Consider the following 22,063-nt stretch of genomic DNA (forward strand, 5'->3'; position numbering starts at 1 on the left):
ACCTCTCATGATGCTGGTGGGCTCCTCCTCCTCCTACATGACCTCTCATGATGCTGGTCAGCTCCTCCTCCTCCTACATGACCTCTCATGATGCTGGTCAGCTCCTCCTCCTCCTCCTACATGACCTCTCATGATGCTGGTGGGCTCCTCCTCCTCCTACATGACCTCTCATGATGCTGGTCAGCTCCTCCTCCTCCTACATGACCTCTTATGATGCTGGTGGGCTCCTCCTCCTCCTCCTCCTCCTCTTCCTCCTCCTCCTCCTCCTCCTCCTCTTCCTCCTCCTCCTCCTCCTCCTCTTCCTCCTCCTCCTCCTCCTCTTCCTCCTCCTCCTCCTTCTGTAAATGTTGACCAATTGATTATCATGTGAGACTCGGATGGGGTTTGCTCTGCGTGACCCAAAAGCCATGCACATTGGTTGGTCCAGTGCGTCATCTGCTTATAAGCCTCCTGTGGTGTGGATGTGGGAGAGCTCTCTCTCTCTCTCTCTCTCTCTCTCTCTCTCTCTCTCTCTCTCTCTCTCTCTCTCTCTCTCTCTCTCTCTCTCTCTCTCTCTCGCCATGGGGTCAGGAACAGAAAAGATGACCCCCCACCAACCCCTGCAGACCTTCCCCCTGACCATAGTTTGCATATCATTATATATAAATCTTCCACGATCACAAGAGAAGACGAAATGGAAAAATATAGAGAAAGCTATTTTCTGTAAAATTATCTTTTTATAGATTGTGTTGGTTTTTTTTCTGTTTTGTATATTCGTGTCTGAAATATTGTTGGTCACGAATTGTATATTGTAGCGTATATATTTTTTTCTGGCCGCAAAATAGTTAATTTTTTTTCATCGACATGAGATTCAATTGTATGTATATATATATATATATATATATATATATATATATATATATATATATATATATACCACCTCGCCAGGTGGTAGAGTTTCCCGCAGTGTATCGAGACAGACTTCCCCAGAACTTTTTTTTAAAGGGGAAGTAAATGTTTATAGTTGTGTTACTGGAGTGATAGTTTTCATACATGATGTTTTGACAAGAAAATAGTGAAATTGGAGAAAAATGTAGCTTAGACATGGAAGCATATTGATACAGTGGTTAAATTGATGAGAACTGCTATTGACGTTTGTGTAAATAAATTATACATTTCCTTTTTCCATAGCCAGAGGTTGAACCATTATGTGACATTCATTTTTTCATATATATATATATATATATATATATATATATATATATATATATATATATATATATATATATATATACATATATATATATATATACATATATATATATATATATATATATATGTATATATATATATATATATATATATATATATATATATATATATATATATATATATATATATATATATATATATATATATATATATACATATATATATATATGGCTGATTCATGTGTGAAACTGCAGAAGCTGGTGACTGAGTTTGGTAAAGTGTGTGGAAGAAGAAAGTTAAGAGTAAATGTGAATAAGAGCAAGGTTATTAGGTACAGTAGGGTTGAGGGTCAAGTCAATTGGGAGGTGAGTTTGAATGGAGAAAAACTGGAGGAAGTGAAGTGTTTTAGATATCTGGGAGTGGATCTGGCAGCGGATGGAACCATGGAAGCGGAAGTGGATCATAGGGTGGGGGAGGGGGCGAAAATTCTGGGGGCCTTGAAGAATGTGTGGAAGTCGAGAACATTATCTCGGAAAGCAAAAATGGGTATGTTTGAAGGAATAGTGGTTCCAACAATGTTGTATGGTTGCGAGGCGTGGGCTATGGATAGAGTTGTGCGCAGGAGGATGGATGTGCTGGAAATGAGATGTTTGAGGACAATGTGTGGTGTGAGGTGGTTTGATCGAGTGAGTAACGTAAGGGTAAGAGAGATGTGTGGAAATAAAAAGAGCGTGGTTGAGAGAGCAGAAGAGGGTGTTTTGAAGTGGTTTGGGCACATGGAGAGAATGAGTGAGGAAAGATTGACCAAGAGGATATATGTGTCGGAGGTGGAGGGAACAAGGAGAAGAGGGAGACCAAATTGGAGGTGGAAAGATGGAGTGAAAAAGATTTTGTGTGATCGGGGCCTGAACATGCAGGAGGGTGAAAGGAGGGCAAGGAACAGAGTGAATTGGAGCGATGTGGTATACCGGGGCTGACGTGCTGTCAGTGGATTGAATCAAGGCATGTGAAGCGTCCTGGGGTAAACCATGGAAAGCTGTGTAGGTATGTATATTTGCGTGTGTGGACGTATGTATGTACATGTGTATGGGGGGGGTTGGGCCATTTCTTTCGTCTGTTTCCTTGCGCTACCTCGCAATACGCGGGAGACAGCGACAAAGTATAAAAAAAAAAAAAAAAATATATATATATATATATATATATATATATATATATATATATATATATATATATATATATATATATATATAGATGGGAACTTCAGTGAAGGGCGCAAATGGGGAGGTGATAACAAGTAGTGGTGATGTGAGAAGGAGATGGAGTGAGTATTTTGAAGGTTTGTTGAATGTGTTTGATGATAGAGTGGCAGATATAGGGTGTTTTGGTCGAGGTGGTGTGCAAAGTGAGAGGGTTAGGGAAAATGATTTGGTAAACAGAGAAGAGGTAGTAAAAGCTTTGCGGAAGATGAAAGCCGGCAAGGCAGCAGGTTTGGATGGTATTGCAGTGGAATTTATTAAAAAAGGGGGTGACTGTATTATTGACTGGTTGGTAAGGTTGATTAATGTATGTATGACTCATGGTGAGGTGCCTGTGGATTGGCGGAATGCGTGTATAGTGCCATTGTACAAAGGCAAAGGGGATAAGAGTGAGTGCTCAAATTACAGAGGTATAAGTTTGTTGAGTATTCCTGGTAAATTATATGGGAGGGTATTGATTGAGAGGGTGAAGGCATGTACAGAGCATCAGATTGGGGAAGAGCAGTGTGGTTTCAGAAGTGGTAGAGGATGTGTGGATCAGGTGTTTGCTTTGAAGAATGTATGTGAGAAATACTTAGAAAAGCAAATGGATTTGTATGTAGCATTTATGGATCTGGAGAAGGCATATGATAGAGTTGATAGAGATGCTCTGTGGAAGGTATTAAGAATATATGGTGTGGGAGGCAAGTTGTTAGAAGCAGTGAAAAGTTTTTATCGAGGATGTAAGGCATGTGTACGTGTAGGAAGAGAGGAAAGTGATTGGTTCTCAGTGAATGTAGGTTTGCGGCAGGGGTGTGTGATGTCTCCATGGTTGTTTAATTTGTTTATGGATGGGGTTGTTAGGGAGGTGAATGCAAGAGTTTTGGAAAGAGGGGCAAGAATGAAGTTTGTTGTGGATGAGAGAGCTTGGGAAGTGAGTCAGTTGTTGTTCGCTGATGATACAGCGCTAGTGGCTGTTTCATGTGAGAAACTGCAGGAGCTGGTGACTGAGTTTGGTAAAGTGTGTGAAAGAAGAAAGTTAAGAGTAAATGTGAATAAGAGCAAGGTTATTAGGTACAGTAGGGTTGAGGGTCAAGTCAATATGGAGGTAAGTTTGAATGGAGAAAAACTGGAGGAAGTAAAGTGTTTTAGATATCTGGGAATGGATCTGGCAGCGGATGGAACCATGGAAGCGGAAGTGAATTATAGGGTGGGGGAGGGGGCGAAAATCCTGGGAGCCTTGAAGAATGTGTGGAAGTCGAGAACATTATCTCGGAAAGCAAAAATGGGTATGTTTGAAGGAATAGTGGTTCCAACAATGTTGTATGGTTGCGAGGCGTGGGCTATGGATAGAGTTGTGCGCAGGAGGATGGATGTGCTGGAAATGAGATGTTTGAGGACAATGTGTGGTGTGAGGTGGTTTGATCTCGTAAGTAACGTAAGGGTAAGAGAGATGTGTGGAAATAAAAAGAGCGAGGTTGAGAGAGCAGAAGAGGGTGTTTTGAAATGGTTTGGTCACATGGAGAGAATGAGTGAGGAAAGATTGCCCAAGAGGATATATGTGTCGGAGGTGGAGGGAACGAGGAGAAGTGGGAGACCAAATTGCTGGTGGAAAGATGGAGTGAAAAAGATTTTGTGTGATCGGGGCCTGAACATGCAGGAGGGTGAAAGGAGGGCAAGGAATAGAGTGAATTGGATCGATGTGGTATACCGGGGTTGACGTGCTGTCAGTGGATTGAATCAGGGCATGTGAAGCGTCTGTGGTAAACCATGGAAAGCTGTGTAGGTATGTATATTTGCGTGTGTGGACGTATGTATGTACATGTGTATGGGGGTGGGTTGGGCCATTTGTTTCGTCATGCTTCCTTGTGCTACCTCGCAAAAGCGGGAGACAGCGACAAAGCAAAAAAAAAAAAAAAAAAAAATATATATATATATATATATATATATATATATATATATATATATATATATATGTGTGTGTGTGTGTGTGTGTGTGTGTGTGTGTGTGTGTGTGTGTGTGTAACAACCAGACAAATATACAAAGACTCTCCCATGTTAACAATGCTTGACCTCTGACCTCTCCGTATGACCTGTGAGGACCACTCCAGCACGTATATGACTGAACCATCCATCCACACACTACCACAGAGGCTGATGATAAGGTAGCTCGTCCAGGGCTGGTCCACACAGACGACGCCACATTCCTCCTGACCTGGGGTCACCCCTGGAGCTGCTAGGTCATACATCACTACACAATCTTTACCCTCAAACGACTCGACGTCATCTTGTATCTAGATATGACGAGGAACAATAATCATACAATAGACCTAAGTCATGGGTAGTTTTAGGTGTTATAAGCCTCAAATTAGTCATAAATACACTAACATAAGTGGAGGTGAACGACAGTGGTGATATATCTAGGTGGTGAGGGGAAGGTAATGAGGGGAAGGTGGTGAGGGGAAGGTGGTGAGGGGAAGGTGGTGAGGGGAAGGTGGTGAGGGGAAGGTAGTGAGGGGAAAGTGGTGAGGGGAAGATGGTGAGGGGAAGATAGTGAGGGGAAGGTGGTAATATACCATCACTAACGTAAGACTTAGAATATAATAGTTACCCCAGTGATCTCCAGCCGTCATGTCAGCAGTGCCTGGTATTATAAGAGGCTACAACACACTCTTGTGTGGGGCTGGAGGTGAAGTTTATAACTGAGGAGTTCTAACTCATCTGAAAATACGTGAAGTAACACGTAATTCGTCACCATTTGAAGTTAATGTATGTATAGATTAGAAGGTGAGACACACACACACACACACACACACATACACACATACAAACACACACACACATATACACACACACACACACATATACACACACACACACACACACACACACACACACACACACACACACACACTGAAAGGTCAAACAAACATGGCATGGCATGTCCACAATATTTAACTGCCATAACTTCCCTCTATAACTTTTCGTCATGACAGACATGTACAGATAACATATGGAATGGAATATCTTATATAGACAGTCTTTATTGTTATGAATAACATATAATCACTAGAGTACTATTGTTAGTGTCCCCTTCATTATCTCTAATCATCCTCTATACATATGAATATAATTACCTTAATATTTTCATTCTTATTCATAGAGTTACGTGGAGTACACAGGTACACAAGCTCCATGCGAGCTGCTCTGACCTTAACACTACAGAAAGAATTCAATCCCCTTAAGAGCACTAACATCTTCTGTTGTGATGCTCCTTTGTTTGAACAGGATCTAAACCTCCACAAACTCTCACCTGCAATGAATTCCAGTCCTGTAGCAGGCCATTCCAGCTTCTGGGACGTTCAGACGCCTATTCTACTATCCAGTCTCATTCCTCTCGCCATATGCCCTTCTCTGTACCCCTCCTGAGCCCTCTAGAGCCAAACAAACCCACGTCCATAGCAGCATCGCGCTATGCAAACCTGCTATTGTTAACTGCACTACCGTAAACCCAGCCTCCACCTTGCTTCACTCCACTGAAAACACGAAGCCTATTCTCCTGGGGGGAGTCCCGTGGAAGAAATCATTGTGTGTCTGGCAACCCAGTGCCTGGCCCTCCAGACCTTCCCTTGTGTTACTTCTTATCGTACACGGGAACTATACAATGTTGTACTTCGCTATAGTGTCGTAGGCTCAGTGTTCACTGCCACACTGACATTGTAGCATCAGATGGCCATCAGACTCAGCAAGGAACATGTTCTTCTATAGATATACGAGAGAGTTATAATTCTTATCCTTGGTTCCTTCAATGTTCACTCTAGCCAGCTACATATAGCTATATTGCCTCACCATGTATAGCCAACACTACATATAGCTATATTGCCTCACCATGTATAGCCAACATTGTCATAGCATATTCCTTAATGATGTATGATTATAATCTCATGATTGATCGTTCATAATGATAGTATGTAGTTGGGTAATTATGGTTACCTTATCATCATCAACCTGTCTCTCCCTACAAGATAATTAGTCTTGTATTACATGTTTGTTCAATGTAACGAAATTTATATATATATATATATATATATATATATATATATATATATATATATATATATATATATATATATATATATATATATATATATATATATATGTATATATATATATATATATATATATATATATATATATATATATATATATATATATATATATATATATATATATATATATATATATATATATATATATACAGCATATCAAAATCGCCTAAATGATATGTAGTAATCAGTCACGGTGATAATATATATATTAGACAGTCACCAATCATGGCTCCTTAACGACATAACGTCAGGAGATGACTTCATCTGCTCACATCTTATCTCTACCACTCACGTGTTACGTACAGAAACCACAGCTAACCCTCCATACCAACCCCCCTATAGCCTCTACCCCAGGGTGTACCTTGATCACCTTACACGCTCTGGTTCACCATACGGATGACGGCACGTTGCTCCCCATACATCACTTTCTCCTTCCTGATCATAAAGCCCCGGTACCCCAAAGCTTTCTCGATCTTCTCCTCTCCCTTGCATCCCCCACACTTCTGAAATTAGGATCCTGTTAGTCTTTCTTCACTCATCCTCTCCATACGTCAGTACCACATCAGGCGAACTCAAGTATCCCTTCCAACCACACTAGTACTTATCACCACACATCTCTCCCTCACTCTCAGGCTTAACACTATCATGCACCAGCGTTGTGTCTCATCTCTCCCAGCTGCACTCTCACACACTCTCCCATTTCTTTCTCATCCCTCCTAGCTGTACTCTCACACCCTCTCCCAACTCTGTCTCATATCTCTCAGCTGCACTCTCATACACTCTCCCAACTCTGTCTCATCTCTCCCAGCTGCACTCTCACACACTCTCCCAACTCTGTCTCATCTCCCACAGCTGCACTCTCACACACTCTCCCATCTCTCTCACCAGCTGTTTCCCCCACCTCTCCCAGAGTCTGGCACTACAAGCGTATTATCTGCAAAAATCAAGTTATTCGCCTCTCATGCCCCTTGCCAACCCAAGCGAAGGCTTCCGCACGCAACGCCCTTGCATTTGCCCCTCTTACCATCTGTCTATAAACAAACAAACAAACAGACGGTGACATACTTCACATAGACCCACCTACACCAGGAACCACTTTCTTCCCTTCCCTTCCCTTTCTAAATATATATATATATATATATATATATATATATATATATATATATATATATATATATATATATATATATATATATATATATATATATGGAGGTAGAAAGATGGAGTGAAAAAGATTTTGTGTGATCGGGGCCTGAACATGCAGGAGGATGAAAGGAGGGCAAGGAATAGAGTGAATTGGAGCGATGTGGTATACCGGGGTTGACGTGCTGTCAGCGGATTGAATCAGGGCATGTGAAGCGTCTGGGGTAAACCATGGAAAGCTGTGTAGGTATGTATATTTGCGTGTGTGGACGTATGTATATACATGTGTATGGGGGTGGGTTGGGCCATTTCTTTCGTCTGTTTCCTTGCGCTACCTCGCAAACGCGGGAGACAGCGACAAAGCAAAAAAAAAAAAAAAAAATATATATATATATATATATATATATATATATATATATATATATATATATATATATATGTGTGTGTGTGTGTGTGTGTGTGTGTGTGTAACAACCAGACACATATACAAAGACTCCCATGTTAACAATGCTTGACCTCTGACCTCTCCGTATGACCCGTGAGGACCACTTCCGTTCCTATATGACTGAACCATCCATCCACACACTGCCACACCCTCTGCTGATGACGTAGCTTGTCCAGGGCTGGTCCACACACAGACGACGCCACGTACCTGGTCACCTACCCCCCTGGAGCAGCCAGGACAGTGCTACCAACACACCTGCTGGGTGACAATATTCCCTCGTCATAGATAAGCTCACGACTGGCAACACTGGGTAATTGGGCCGTCCAGTCACGCCCTAAGTTATTTTTGATACGCTGATACGTGCATGCGTCATTGGCAGTGATGCGTAAATAACACATTATTTCAGGGGAGGGTTCTGACGTCATTGTCGTCATCGAACAAACGTGAGCTCGTAAGGTTAACAAGCAGTTGCTTTGACTCATTTCGTTCCCTTATTCTTTGCTTATTACGCATATACATATATGGATAAGATCTGTAAAATGATAAGTTTATGAACGCTCGTTGTATGTTTTGAACAATCACATGTTTACCAAATGGCGTCCTAGCTTCGTCTCTTCGATGTATATCAACTGACTGTTATATTTCTCTCTTGTGTCTCCCCTGATGATGTGATTATTACAGGAAAGTGCACTTGGGAACTTTTCGTGTTTCATTTTCCCCGTGGACTCATAGGAATATATATATATATATATATATATATATATATATATATATATATATATATATATATATATATATATATATATATTTTTTTTTTTTTTTTTTAATTTTCCAAAAGAAGGAACAGAGAAGAGGGCCAGGTGAGGATATTCCCTCAAAGGCCCAGTCCTCTGTTCTTAACGCTACCTCGCTATCGCGGGAAATGGCGAATAGTATGAAAAAAAAAAAAAAAAAAAAAAAATATATATATATATATATATATATATATATATATATATATATATATATATATATATAAGTTAAGGCACCAGTCTTACATCTGGGTTGTGAACTTTGAAAAACGGAAGGAGAGATGCCTTGCTATACAACGAAAACATCCTATAGTTCATATAATTGCTATATATCGTTATAGGATTCAATATTGAAGGAGTTCGTCATCATGATTCCTGGCCTCTTGTGGTCATTGTGGTCTAGTTTCCCACTTGTTTCCTGTAGCGTCGTCTGCAGTCTCTTGTGACCTAGTCATGGTTATCTCTCTCACTTGACTTTGTCTCTCAGCAGTGTCTGGCTGGCTCATATTAGAGAGAGATAGAGAGAGAGAGAGAGAGAGAGAGAGAGAGAGAGAGAGAGAGAGAGAGAGAGAGAGAGAGAGAGAGAGAGAGAGAGAGAGAGAGAGAGACTTTCTTTCGTCATGCACATAGCTATTGCTAATGCCTGTGAGTTTACGATGAATTCAGCGCCCCGTTTTGGGTCATTTCGACACACACACACACACACACACACACACACACACACACACACACACACACACTTCCCCTACTGTGATGAAGACAACATACACAGATCCAGGGGGATGTAGTTCGCTGTAGGTGTGAGGTAGTCTCGTCACAGTAGGACACAACACTTCATGTAGCCCTGCGTCAGGCAGGTGTTCGAAAGAGGTGTGACTCCGTCGCAGTGATAACACAAGGCAGCTCCTGGTGGTCGGTTATATCTACATCTGAGGAGCGATACCAAGATCAGTCTCGTCGTAGAGTGTCGTAGATAGATGGCTACGTCGTCCACGTATCGTAGAATAGTCCTGTTGCCTCGTAGCTCAAAATACGACTCCATATATATGATGGCGGGGCAATTCCTCCTTCCTATAAGTTTTCAGATAACATATATCGTTTTGGATCATCTTATTTACTACGTAAGACGCTGGTAATACAGTTCATGTATTAATACATTCCAAGGTTCTGTCATGTATTAAACCATCAATTACAGATTTGTATCCATAATACATCATACAGGTATACATGACCTTCCCTCCCTCCACCTCCCCTTCCACTTGCAGGTTTGTATCCACAATACATCATACAAGTATACATGACCCTCCCCTCCCTCCACCTCCCCTTCCACTTGCAGGTTTGTATCCAGAATACATCATACAGGTATACATCACCCTCCCCCCCTCCCTCCCCCTCATTTACCCCCCCTAGCGCTTTACCAACTCTCGTAGACGACGTAAACAATCAGTGTTACCAACGTGTCACATATGCCCTTAATCCGTTTTTTTTAGTATGTCTGACTGTTTAACTCTTGTGTCGTGCGTTTTCTGTTGCTTCCTTCTGTTTTTTTCCTGTTGTTCCTCACCTTTACCTGTTATTCCCCCTCTGTTTTGTACTGTTGTATGTCTCGTCAACAGATGAGGGAGGCCACACCTGCAGGTTATGTTCACCTTCTGTGATATTAAACATTTTTTTCCTTCATCTCGAACGGTGTACACGCCCACCTGCCTCAAATGTTTAATTTTTTCTTTTTCTTTTTAGTTTACAGGCGAATGAAGCAAAGGGTGAGGAGGGGAGGTGAGAAGGGCAAAGGGTAAAGGGAGAGACGCATGCAAAAACTGGGAGTGTATCCAGAGGAGGTGACGTGAGGGAGCCAGACATGATCTAGTACCGTTCCCCTTAATATTAAAGCTTTAGCTTCTCGTTTTCGTTGATGACTTTGAGCAGTAACTTCTATATTTCTATTCTATTGTCGTAGAGAAATTTAACTCATGCCTACTTTTTGGGAAACTACGTCACTAAAGTTTCATAAACAAGAAATGCACAAGGCTAGCATTACGTTTTCTGCGTCCACTGCCAGTTTTCTTTATAAGGAAAACGAAATCAAGTGAGCACAAATGTTCAGCTTAGCTGCCTCTCCGTTTCCCACTAGTGGCCTGCAGGGCTTAAGATACACTGGATTGTGCCATATTGAGTGAAGAGAGAGAGAGTTCTTGACTCCATATTTATCTCTATATTTATCTAACTATCATCTATCTACCTATATATTTATCTGTCTATCTATCTACATATGATCAAAAATGTTGCCAGTCAAGGCTGTATTATGAAGAGCAGTGTTGTCAACCAAAGATGATGCGCTATGGTTGGTAGTGCTGTCTGTGAAGAGGTACCATGAATGGTAGTGTTGCCAGACAAAGGGGTACCATGAATGGTAGTGTTGAAGGGGTACCATGAATGGTAGTGTTGAAGGGGTACCATGAATGGTAGTGTTGAAGGGGTACCATGAATGGTAGTACTAGTTGAAGGGGTTACCATGAATGATAGTGTTGAAGGGGTACCATGAATGGTAGTGTTGAAGGGGTACCATGAATGGTAGTACTAGTTGAAGGGGTTACCATGAATGATAGTGTTGAAGGGGTACCATGAATGGTAGTGTTGAAGGGGTACCATGAATGGTAGTGTTGAAGGGGTACCATGAATGGTAGTGTTGAAGGGGTACCATGAATGGTAGTGTTGAAGGGGTACCATGAATGGTAGTGTGTTAGATAAGGATGTATGATAAGTAGCAGTGTGCCAAGCCAAGAAACTACCATAACTACCATCGTTACCAGCTCGTACCTACCATGAATGATCAAGTTAGCAGGTTAGAAGGTACCATGAACGACAGTGTTACCAAACAAGAATAACCCTTACCAGGCAGTATTGCCAGTGCAGTAGCAGTGTTACCATCTCAGATCATACTACAAGAAGCAGTGTTACCATAACTTTGAACAATAACACCCTAGAAGAACATGTCATAAGTACAGTTTTACCACTATAGAACACGTAGTAAACGACCGTATTGTCATTTTAACTCTGGGTTGCTAGTACCATCTACCTTAGATCATGAGAGACAGTGTTACCATCCCCCAAAGCACACGTTACGAACCTCACTATAGCCAGTCAAGAGACGGACTTCACACCCACCTTCTCACATCGCATGCCTGGGCATCGAACCGGGGTCTAGAAATTCGCACCCGCTCTGTCCCACCCTCTCGTGCACGCAATAACCCCCCCCCCCCCCTTCCCTACCCCCCCCGGGTCATCGATCACAATCCTGAGTTTTAAAAATGTCGGCCAAGACGCCAAACTGTGAGGGAACATACGCGATCTAATTATTCTAAAGCTTTTATTATCGCGCATTCCCGTCTGAGTGGAGGAGGAGCCAGCCACCTTGGCTCAGCCAGCGCAAGGTTGCTGCTCTGACAGACCTGAGTGAGAGGTCTGAGCTCAGTCGTCCAAGAGTTAGAACACAGCGACCAGGATAAACTAGCCAGAAATAGCTTTCATCTAAGATAAACTAGCGAGAAATAGCTCAGCGAGAAATAGCTTTCATCTAAGATAAACTAGCGAGAAATAGCTTTCATCTAAGATAAACTAGCGAGAAATAGCTTTCATCTAAGATAAACTAGCGAGAAATAGCTTTCATCTAAGATAAACTAGCGAGAAATAGCTTTCATCTAAGATGAAATAGCTATAAATAGCTCTCATTCGAGAAAAGATAGCTATGAATGGCACTCATTTAAGATAACTCTAAAAAGGCATTTAAGGTAAAATTTCTAGAAATAACTCTCAGTATAAGAGAGACTTGCTATAGACAATTCTTAGATGTAGAATGGTTATAGATAGCTCTCAATTAGTATATGATAGCTATAAATAACTCTCATTTAAGAAAGAATAGCTATAAATAGCTCTCATTTAAGATAGAATAGCTCATATAAGATAGAATAGCTAGAATAGTTCTCATGTCAGAGAAAACTACCTAGAAAAATTTCTCATAAGGCAGAGAACAGCTAAACAGCTCTTGTTTCAGACACAATGGATGAAAATACATCTCATGTAAGATATAGCCAGATATAGCGAAGGAAATAGTCAATCAATAGCTTATGTTTAAGTAAGTTAGAAGTAGCTCTCATTGAAGAGTGAAGCTTAGGACATTTTTCTCACTTGAGATAGAATAGATAGAAATAGTTCTTAAGGATAGAATGGATAGAAATAGTTTTTATTTTCCATAAAATGGATTGGAATAGCTATCATCAAAGACGAAATAGATAGAACTAGCTATCATCAAAGACGAAATAGATAGAACTAGCTATTATCAAAGACAAAATAGATAGAACTAGCTATTATCAAAGACGAAATAGATAGAACTAGCTCACACTTGCTCTGTTTCAATACTTTTGTCATTTTTCAATATAGGTAATCCAAGATCATTGTCTGCCACCAGTCTGGAAGACACGATATGTCTGCCAACATTGACACCAACCTAAACCTTCCCCCTCCCCTTCCAACAATGAAATGTCTGCCAATCTGCCACCATCCTGCCCTCCTCAGTACACATGAAGGCTCTGCCAACATTACTACCATCCTTTCCTCCCCTCCAGTTTTTACTTATCCAAAAGAAGGAACAGAGAAGAGGGGCCAAGTGAAGATTTTCCCCTCTAAGACTCAGTCCTCTGTTCTTAACGCTACCTCGCTAACACGGGAAATTTCGAATATATATATATATATATATATATATATATATATATATATATATATATATATATATATATATATATATATATATATATATATATATATTATTATTATTTTTTTTTTATTTTGCTTTGTCGCTGTCTCCCGCGTTTGCGAGGTAGCGCAAGGAAACAGACGAAAGAAATGGCCCAACCCACCCCCATACACAATGTATATACATACACGTCCACACACGCAAATATACATACCTATACATCTCAACGAACACATATATATACACACACAGACACATACATATATACCCATGCACACAATTCACACTGTCTGCCTTCATTCATTCCCATCGCCACCTCGCCACACATGGAATACCATCCCCATCCCCCCTCATGTGTGCGAGGTAGCGCTAGGAGAAGACAACAAAGGACCCATTCGTTCACACTCAGTCTCTAGCTGTCATGCAATAATGCCCGAAACCACAGCTCCCTTTCCACATCCAGGCCCCACAGAACTTTCCATGGTTTACCCCAGACGCTTCACATGCCCTGATTCAATCCACTGACAGCACGTCAACCCCGGTATACCACATCGATCCAATTCACTCTATTCCTTGCCCGCCTTTCTCCCTCCTGCATGTTCAGGCCCCGATCACTCAAAATCTTTTTCACTCCATCTTTCCACCTCCAATTCGGTCTCCCACTTCTCCTCGTTCCCTCCACCTCCGACACATATATCCTCTTGGTCAATCTTCCCTCACTCATTCTCTCCATGTGCCCAAACCATTTCAAAACACCCTCTTCTGCTCTCTCAACCACGCTCTTTTTATTTCCACACATCTCTCTTACCCTTACGTTACTTACTCGATCAAACCACCTCACACCACACATTGTCCTCAAACATCTCATTTCCAGCACATCCATATATATATATATATATATATATATATATATATATATATATATATATATATATATATATATATATATATATATATATATATATATATATATATATATATATATATATATATATATATATATATATATATATATATATATTCGCCATTTCCCTCGTCAGAAAGCAAACCATTGATGTGCTATAGCTGCTGATACAGTAGTCTGTGGACGGTGTATGCTGCTGCAGCTGCATTTCTCATCATACATCGTGATGGTCAGATGTAGTGTGACTAATGACGTATGATGTATGATGTATGCTGCAGGTGAAGCATACGTGAGCATGGCTCGCCTCCTCATGGTAGTGTACAGAGACAGAAGACCAGGAGACATGACGGCGAGGAAACACATGGAGGAAAAATATGAAAGAAAAAGAGAATTTAAAAAGAAAATGAATGATGGAAGTCGAATGAAAAACGAGATGTGATTTCCAGACGAAAAATATGATTGACTGATGTGATTTTTTTCTAATTTCTTTTGCCCTTAAAGTTTGAGGTAAACAAACTCATGTAAACAAATGTCTTATGTATCTATTCCTTTCTCTTCCCCAGAATCGACATTTTCGCCACCTGGCCCGGTACACAGCACTGCAGATGGATTCGGAGTAAGTACTTCAACTACTTATATAAGTGTCTCGTGTAGTAGCACCTCCCCCCCCCCCCATGATGAAGGTCTGGTCACTACTGCTCAACATCTTTCCTTCGTTTAGCTCCTCCGACGTTGCTGGTGAAGGCCACTGGTGGTGGGTTGGTGGTGATAACTGAGATGTAGCTGGATTTTAGGGTCTGTTTCTCCTACAATGAACTGACCTCGTCTTGCAGTTAGCTGAGATGGCACGGGCAGCTAAGGCCCTAATCAAGGCCATCCCATTAACGCTATATATATATATATATATATATATATATATATATATATATATATATATATATATATATATATATATATATATATATATATATATATATATATATATATATATATATATATATATATATATACCCTAGCCTAAGTCAGGTACCTACATTATCGACCAACCGCTAGGGATGGATGAACAGCTGGGCTGACTGTGGACCGACTGCCGTGACCAGGATTCGAACCGATGATCTCGACCCTGGGCGGGGGCCCGTGAATGCGTCACGGTCAGGAACGCTACACCACAGTTATATAATAACATTATGACACTTGGGTCTCATATGACCGTAGTGTCATGACTTATCTCACCTGGGTTTGACCTGATAATGACCTCATGTGAACCACTGGGAGGTCAAGCTGGTGGTTTACGACGAACCACTGCCTTTATAACCAACCCATCCTGGGTCACCCTAACTTTACTCACGTGACTTTTTCATATCTATTTTATTTGGAAATGAAATTTCAGATATTTGTCCACTGAGAATTTGCATCTTAATTGTGGCAAGCGAGGCACCGCTGCCGAATTTCTCATTTAATATCTGACATAATGAAAGAAAGTTTCGTATTCCCAGCCTGCGGAATGACGCGTGGGGGGCCCTGAATGACGCGTGGGGGGCCCTGAATGAAGCGTGGGGGCCCTGAATGAAGCGTGGGGGCCCTGAATGACGCGTGGGGGCCCTGAATGAAGCGTGTGGGGTCTGAATGACGCGTAGGGGTACTGAATGACGCGTGGGTGGCCCTAAATGAAGCGTGGGAGGCCCTGAATGAAGCGTGGGGACCACTCAATGACGCGTGTGGGCCCTGAATGAAGCGTGGGGGGGCCCTGAATGAAGCGTGGGGGCCCTGAATGGCGCTTGGGAGCCCTGAATGAAGCGTGGGGGTCCTGAATGAAGCATGGGGGGCCCTGAATGAAGCGTGGGGGCCCTGAATGAAGCGTGGACATCTGAATGAAGCGTGGGGGCCTTTGAATGAAGCATGGGAATATGATGGTATTTTTCTTTGAGAGAGAGAGAAAAGGGAAAACATATATGAACTAAATCTGTTGGCAATGAAGTGCGAGTAATTGATTCCTGAAATGAAGAACCAGAGAGAGAGAGAGAGAGAGAGAGAGAGAGAGAGAGAGAGAGAGAGAGAGAGAGAGAGAGAGAGAGAGAATTAAATTCTGGAGGGGTTCGAACCCTGTACTTTATATCTGGTTAGTTCAAACAGATTCTCCACAGACTTTAACAATCAGCTTAACGAGCAGTTGTTAATTAGTGGAGGTGAGGCGACGATCGTCGAATGGCCTCGTTAAGCCTCCGTGCTCAAGGGCATCGTCTTAAACACCTACGACAAAGACGACTTATCATCACTTATCAACAACCTGCCGTTTTCAGTCACTTAGGTCACCATTTTTGTTTTCAGTCACTTAGGTCACCATTTTCTGTTTTCAGTCACTTAGGTCACCATTTTCTGTTTTCAGCGACTTTTTAGTTCACCATTTTCTGTTTTCAGCGACTTTTTAGGTCACCATTTTCTGTTTTCAGCCACTTTTTAGGTCACCATTTTTTTTGCTTTCAGCCACTATAATTCACTATTTACTTAAAGTTAGAAGTATGGATCTTCTAACTTTTCTAAGTATAGACACACACCACAACAGTAGACCACTGTGGCTTCACCTCCTGAGCGAACCAGACACTGTGACCGGAAAGCGTCTTCCTTCCTCCTTCAACTGATAAATCTTTCTGACCCTTGACCAGAAACATCTCCAACAACTTCTATAATTCAGCCTCTCCTCCTCCTCCTCCTCCTCCTCCACTTTCTCCTCCTCCTCCTCCTCCTCCTCCTCCACTTTCTCCTCCTCCTCCTCCTCCTCCTCCTTCTCCTCCTCCTCCTCCTCCTCCTCCTCCTCCTCCTCCTCCTCCTCCTCCTCCTCCTCTTCCTCCTCCTCCTCTTCCTCCTCCTCTTCCTCCTCTTCCTCCTCCTCCACTTTCTCCTCCTCCTCTTCCTCCTCCAGCCATTACATATGACCCGTGACATCAGACGTTCTTGCGTTATGGGGAAAGACTTAACACACAACCTCTCGCTCGCCACCTGGACTTGACCCTCTCCCAAGTCGTGGAGGTGATGTCGTGTGGCCAGTAATGTAGTGAAGATACGGTTTATACGTCAGCGGCCGTGCCAACTCCGGCATCAATGATGCAGGACGAATGCGTTACGTGCAGGCGCAGAGTATGGCAGGTGTCTTTGCTACCCGAAAGCCGTCGTAAAACTCTCTTTTCCCTCCGCCATAAAACGATGATGCGAGAGAGCCGATGAAGCGACGGTGCGCTGCTGAGAGAGAGAGAGAGAGAGAGAGAGAGAGAGAGAGAGAGAGAGAGAGAGAGAGAGAGAGAGAGAGAGAGAGAGAGAGAGAGAGAGAGAGAGAGAGAGAGAGAGAGAAGAGAAAGAGAAAGAAGAGAAAGAAGAGAAAGAGAAAGAAGAGAAAGAAGAGAAAGAGAAAGAAGAGAAAGAAGAGGATTTTTCAACAACAGAAAGTTATTGTTTACGGTTGTGTCTGTAAACAAGGAGCCTCACAGCATAGAAAACAACCCCCCCCCCTCCCCTCTTTACCCAGACCAACGGCCTGTCATACATATTCATCTATCATGAAATAGCACCTTACGAGTGTGTGACTCCCTCCCATTACCATACAATACTTCGCGACAACTGAGTAATTACACTCACAAATGTAATCGATTATATAGCCCCGGGATCCCTTTTATGGGGCTCCATTAGCATGAAGGGCTGGAATCCAGTGATAAGCAGGGGAATAATGACCCTCTCTGGAGGTGAGAAGCTCTTTGACGAGACTGTGTTCCCTTTTTCTTTTGCTCAATGGCGACGATACAGACTGGGTAAAGATGACTCGGTGTGATGAGACACCCCAGCTGTGCTGACCGTATAGCAGAGGTCATCTTAGTTGTGATGAAGTCGTACTTCTCCATCTTCTACCTGACCAATTTCCCTCTGACTATTATGTAATTGCTCCTGCAGGAATATGATTATGTTACCGCAAGGATGAATGTTGGTTTTGTTTACCCCAGTACTGCTCACGTGTCTAAGGTTCAATCTTCCTCCAACCTCTCCATGAGCAAGATTGATTTGATTTGTGCCGGTGTCTCCCTGGCAGATTTATTGTGCACCCCATGTTCATTCTGTGAGCGGTAGCGCAAAAGGATTGCAGGGGTCACAAAGGGTCTTAGTCAAACCCCAGTGGATTGTATAGGATGTTATAATTCTTATTTCCACGCACCATGAGTAAGAGTGGAATCGAAACCTTCAATCTCAGTCATGCCTCAGGCATCACCTCTCTTCAACCGTCCCTCTTTTTTCATTCATTTTTTTTTTTTCTGCATAATGTTGCTTCAGTCTTCCTATTCTACAGGTATCATTATGCCACAGTTCTCGTAACTTGTCTGCATATGTTCTTGGTTCTTTTATCTTTCCTCCCGTACGATATTTCGTAAGACCTTCCATATGGCATCTTTGTCAACCCTAACATATTTTCTATCCAGACCCATAATTGCCACATATAGATACCTGTTTATCTTTTACCATTCCTCACACACATTCTTTAAAGTAAACACACACAGAAAACACATTCGTACATCTCTTTACCACTTCTGAAATCACACTGCTCTTCCCCAATCTTATGCTTTGTACATGCATTCATTCTCTCAATCAATACCCTCCCATATAATTTCCCAGGAATACTCAACAAACTTAGCCACCACACACATTCTTTAAAGTAAACACCTGATTCGCACATCTCTCTACCACTTCTGAAATCACACTGCTCTTCCCCAATCTTATGCTTTGTACATGCATTCATTCTCTCAATCAATACCCTCCCATATAATTTACCAGGATTACTCAATAAACTTATACATCTGTAATTTGAACACTCACCTTTACCCCCTTTGCCTTTATACAATGGCACTATGCAAGCATTCCGCCAATCCTCATGCACCTCACCAATACATCGTCAATACATACACAGAAGAGAAAAACATTGTATATGTAACCAGATCATTCTGTTGTGTAATGTAAGTAAATTCATAAAACACTTGATTCTGTCATATTCTCCCGCTTTTTAATACAAACATTTAAGCACACATACTGTCCTCACTTCTCGATAAATATTTACCTGACGTTGCATTTCCGAAAAAAATGAAAAAGATAGCATTTACAGGTTTACTTATCACGGAATGAATGATGTATGAAGGCAAATACAGGAATAAAACATGAATACATGTTTTATGTTTATACACTGATCAGATAAATGTATCGTTGTAACTGTCAATTACACGCCTTTGTGGCTCTGTCAACAAAACTGTGACGGATTTTGCAATCAAACTGATGATAATGAGAAAAGGGGATTAATATACATATTGTCCCCCCCCCCCCGTGGAGGTAGTGAGGCCCCAATGATGCCGTCCCCGTGGGGATAAACTGCCCTAATCAGGCAGTTAGTATTGCTGGATCTGTCCTGTGATTGGTTCAGGAATTGCAGGTCCCTGATCCCAGCTCAGTTTCAAAGGTCACAGGTGTGTGACGAATCACTGAGTTCAAATTTGTCAGTCAGTCAGTCAGTCGGACAGTTTGTCAGCCACTCAGTCAGTCTGTCAGTCATTATGTCAGCCAGTCAGACGGCCACTCAGTTACTCTGTCACTCAGTCATTAAGCAAGTCAATCAGGCAGTTTATCAGTTGGTCAATCAGTCAATTATCTAATCAATCAGTCAATCAATCAATTAGTTAATCAGTCAATCAGTCATTCACTCACTGACTCAGTCACCATCAAAAATAGTTTTCATGTCTATCGATAGACAAGTGGCTGACGGCATGATGCCCTCTCGCCACCTGTTATCACCTGACATCACTTAATATAACATGATATCGTACGTCAGAGCACTGGAGGAAAGATAACAATGAGATTCAAGTAATACGAAACAAATGGAGAAAACATACCATAGAATTATCTCTCTATCATTTCTATCATTCTGTCTATTCACCTATCTATACATTTCCATCTCCATAGCATGGATAACACATACAGCCCTTCATATCACACACACACACACACACACACACACACACACACACACACACACACACACACACACACACATATCCTCGACTCATGCCCAGTATCTTCACATCAAACATGTACTTCCTATTTCACTTTAGACGCTAAGTTAAACCCCTTTGTGACTTCCAAACTACGACTCCAAAGACTGGAAGCTTGTCTTTAGCAGCCGAAGGCAACTGTCTTTAAACATTAAGAAAATGGATCGAAAAAGAAAATTAATCGCCTAACTGTATCTTTTCCTTGTAAAGAACAGGTCTTAATTGTGTTGTAATTAGCCTAATTAAGTTGTGAATCTTTCCTGCTATGAGACAGAGACAGCAGACTGGAAGATGTTGGCGGCTGCACGAAAACGGAGTCTCTCCCAAGTTTCCCTTGTTCCTTCTTGATAAGAAAATCCTGTCTATTGTCGTGTAGATAAACGCTATGTATACATCGCAAAACCACTGTATAGCAAAGGATATCAGAGCAAATCTGTTGATCCGTGAGAGATAGTTCTTGGGTGTCTTAGACATTTCATTAAAGAAGGTTTTACGTTTTCTTTATATCCGGATCCTAGCTTCGGTCATTTTTAGGGGTCAGGTCAAATAAGACCACCTAAACTACAGCCCTGTCTTCACTATAGTTTTACTACACCCTAAACATTACTGTCTTAATCAAAATGCACCTTTACTTCACCACACCGTTGTCTTTACCACACCCTCATCTTCACTACACCCTCATCATCACTACACCCTCATCATCACTACACCCTCAACATCACTACACCCTCATCATCACTACACTCTCATCATCACTACACCCTCATCATCACTACACCCTCAACATCACTACACTCTCATCATCACTACACCCTCATCTTCACTACGTCCTCATCATCACTACACCTTCATCATCACTATACCCTAATCATCACTACACCATCATCTTCACTACACCCTTGCGATCACTACAAAATCATTCTACTCTCCCCACCTTCTTGACTACATCTTCAACTTCACTACCACATTATCTTTAATACACCCTCTCACAATATCCTTCAGTTGACATTGCAGGAAAAACAATTTCACCTCTCTCTCTCTCTCTCTCTCTCTCTCTCTCTCTCTCTCTCTCTCTCTCTCTCTCTCTCTCTCTCTCTCTCTCTCTCTCTCTCTCTCTCTCTCTCTCTCTCTCCAGATGCACTGAGGACCCCTCCAGTTAATTCGCAATTATCAAACATACCGTCTTAATATGACCTCGTCCCCCGTGAGCGGGCACTGTTAACTGGAAGTATAAACACGTTATAATTGCTTCCGACAGCGTCTCAGGTGGACATTACTGGAGCCAGGCTTACTCTGCTACATTCCTTAGTATAACCCCAAGACCTCGTAGCCCCAGCTGGTGTGTGGGGGCCTGTGTTTAGCCTTGGGTCCGTGAGAGAAACCATCTGACACAGCTGGTGTATTGGGTCATCTTTCAAGCT

General features: G+C 41.8%; 1 protein-coding gene across 1 annotated transcript in view; it reads left to right on the top strand.

Moving 5' to 3' along the window:
- LOC139764278 (inactive dipeptidyl peptidase 10-like) overlaps positions 1-22,063 on the top strand; it is a 288,411-nt gene that overhangs the window by 220,141 nt on the left and 46,207 nt on the right. Inside the window, 2 exon segments of the mRNA XM_071690763.1 lie at positions 15,132-15,188; positions 18,508-18,622. Coding sequence (XP_071546864.1) covers positions 15,132-15,188; positions 18,508-18,622 — 172 coding nt within the window.

The sequence above is a fragment of the Panulirus ornatus genome, chromosome 49, assembly GCF_036320965.1.
Source record: "Panulirus ornatus isolate Po-2019 chromosome 49, ASM3632096v1, whole genome shotgun sequence".
NCBI classification, from domain to species: Eukaryota; Metazoa; Arthropoda; class Malacostraca; order Decapoda; family Palinuridae; genus Panulirus; species Panulirus ornatus.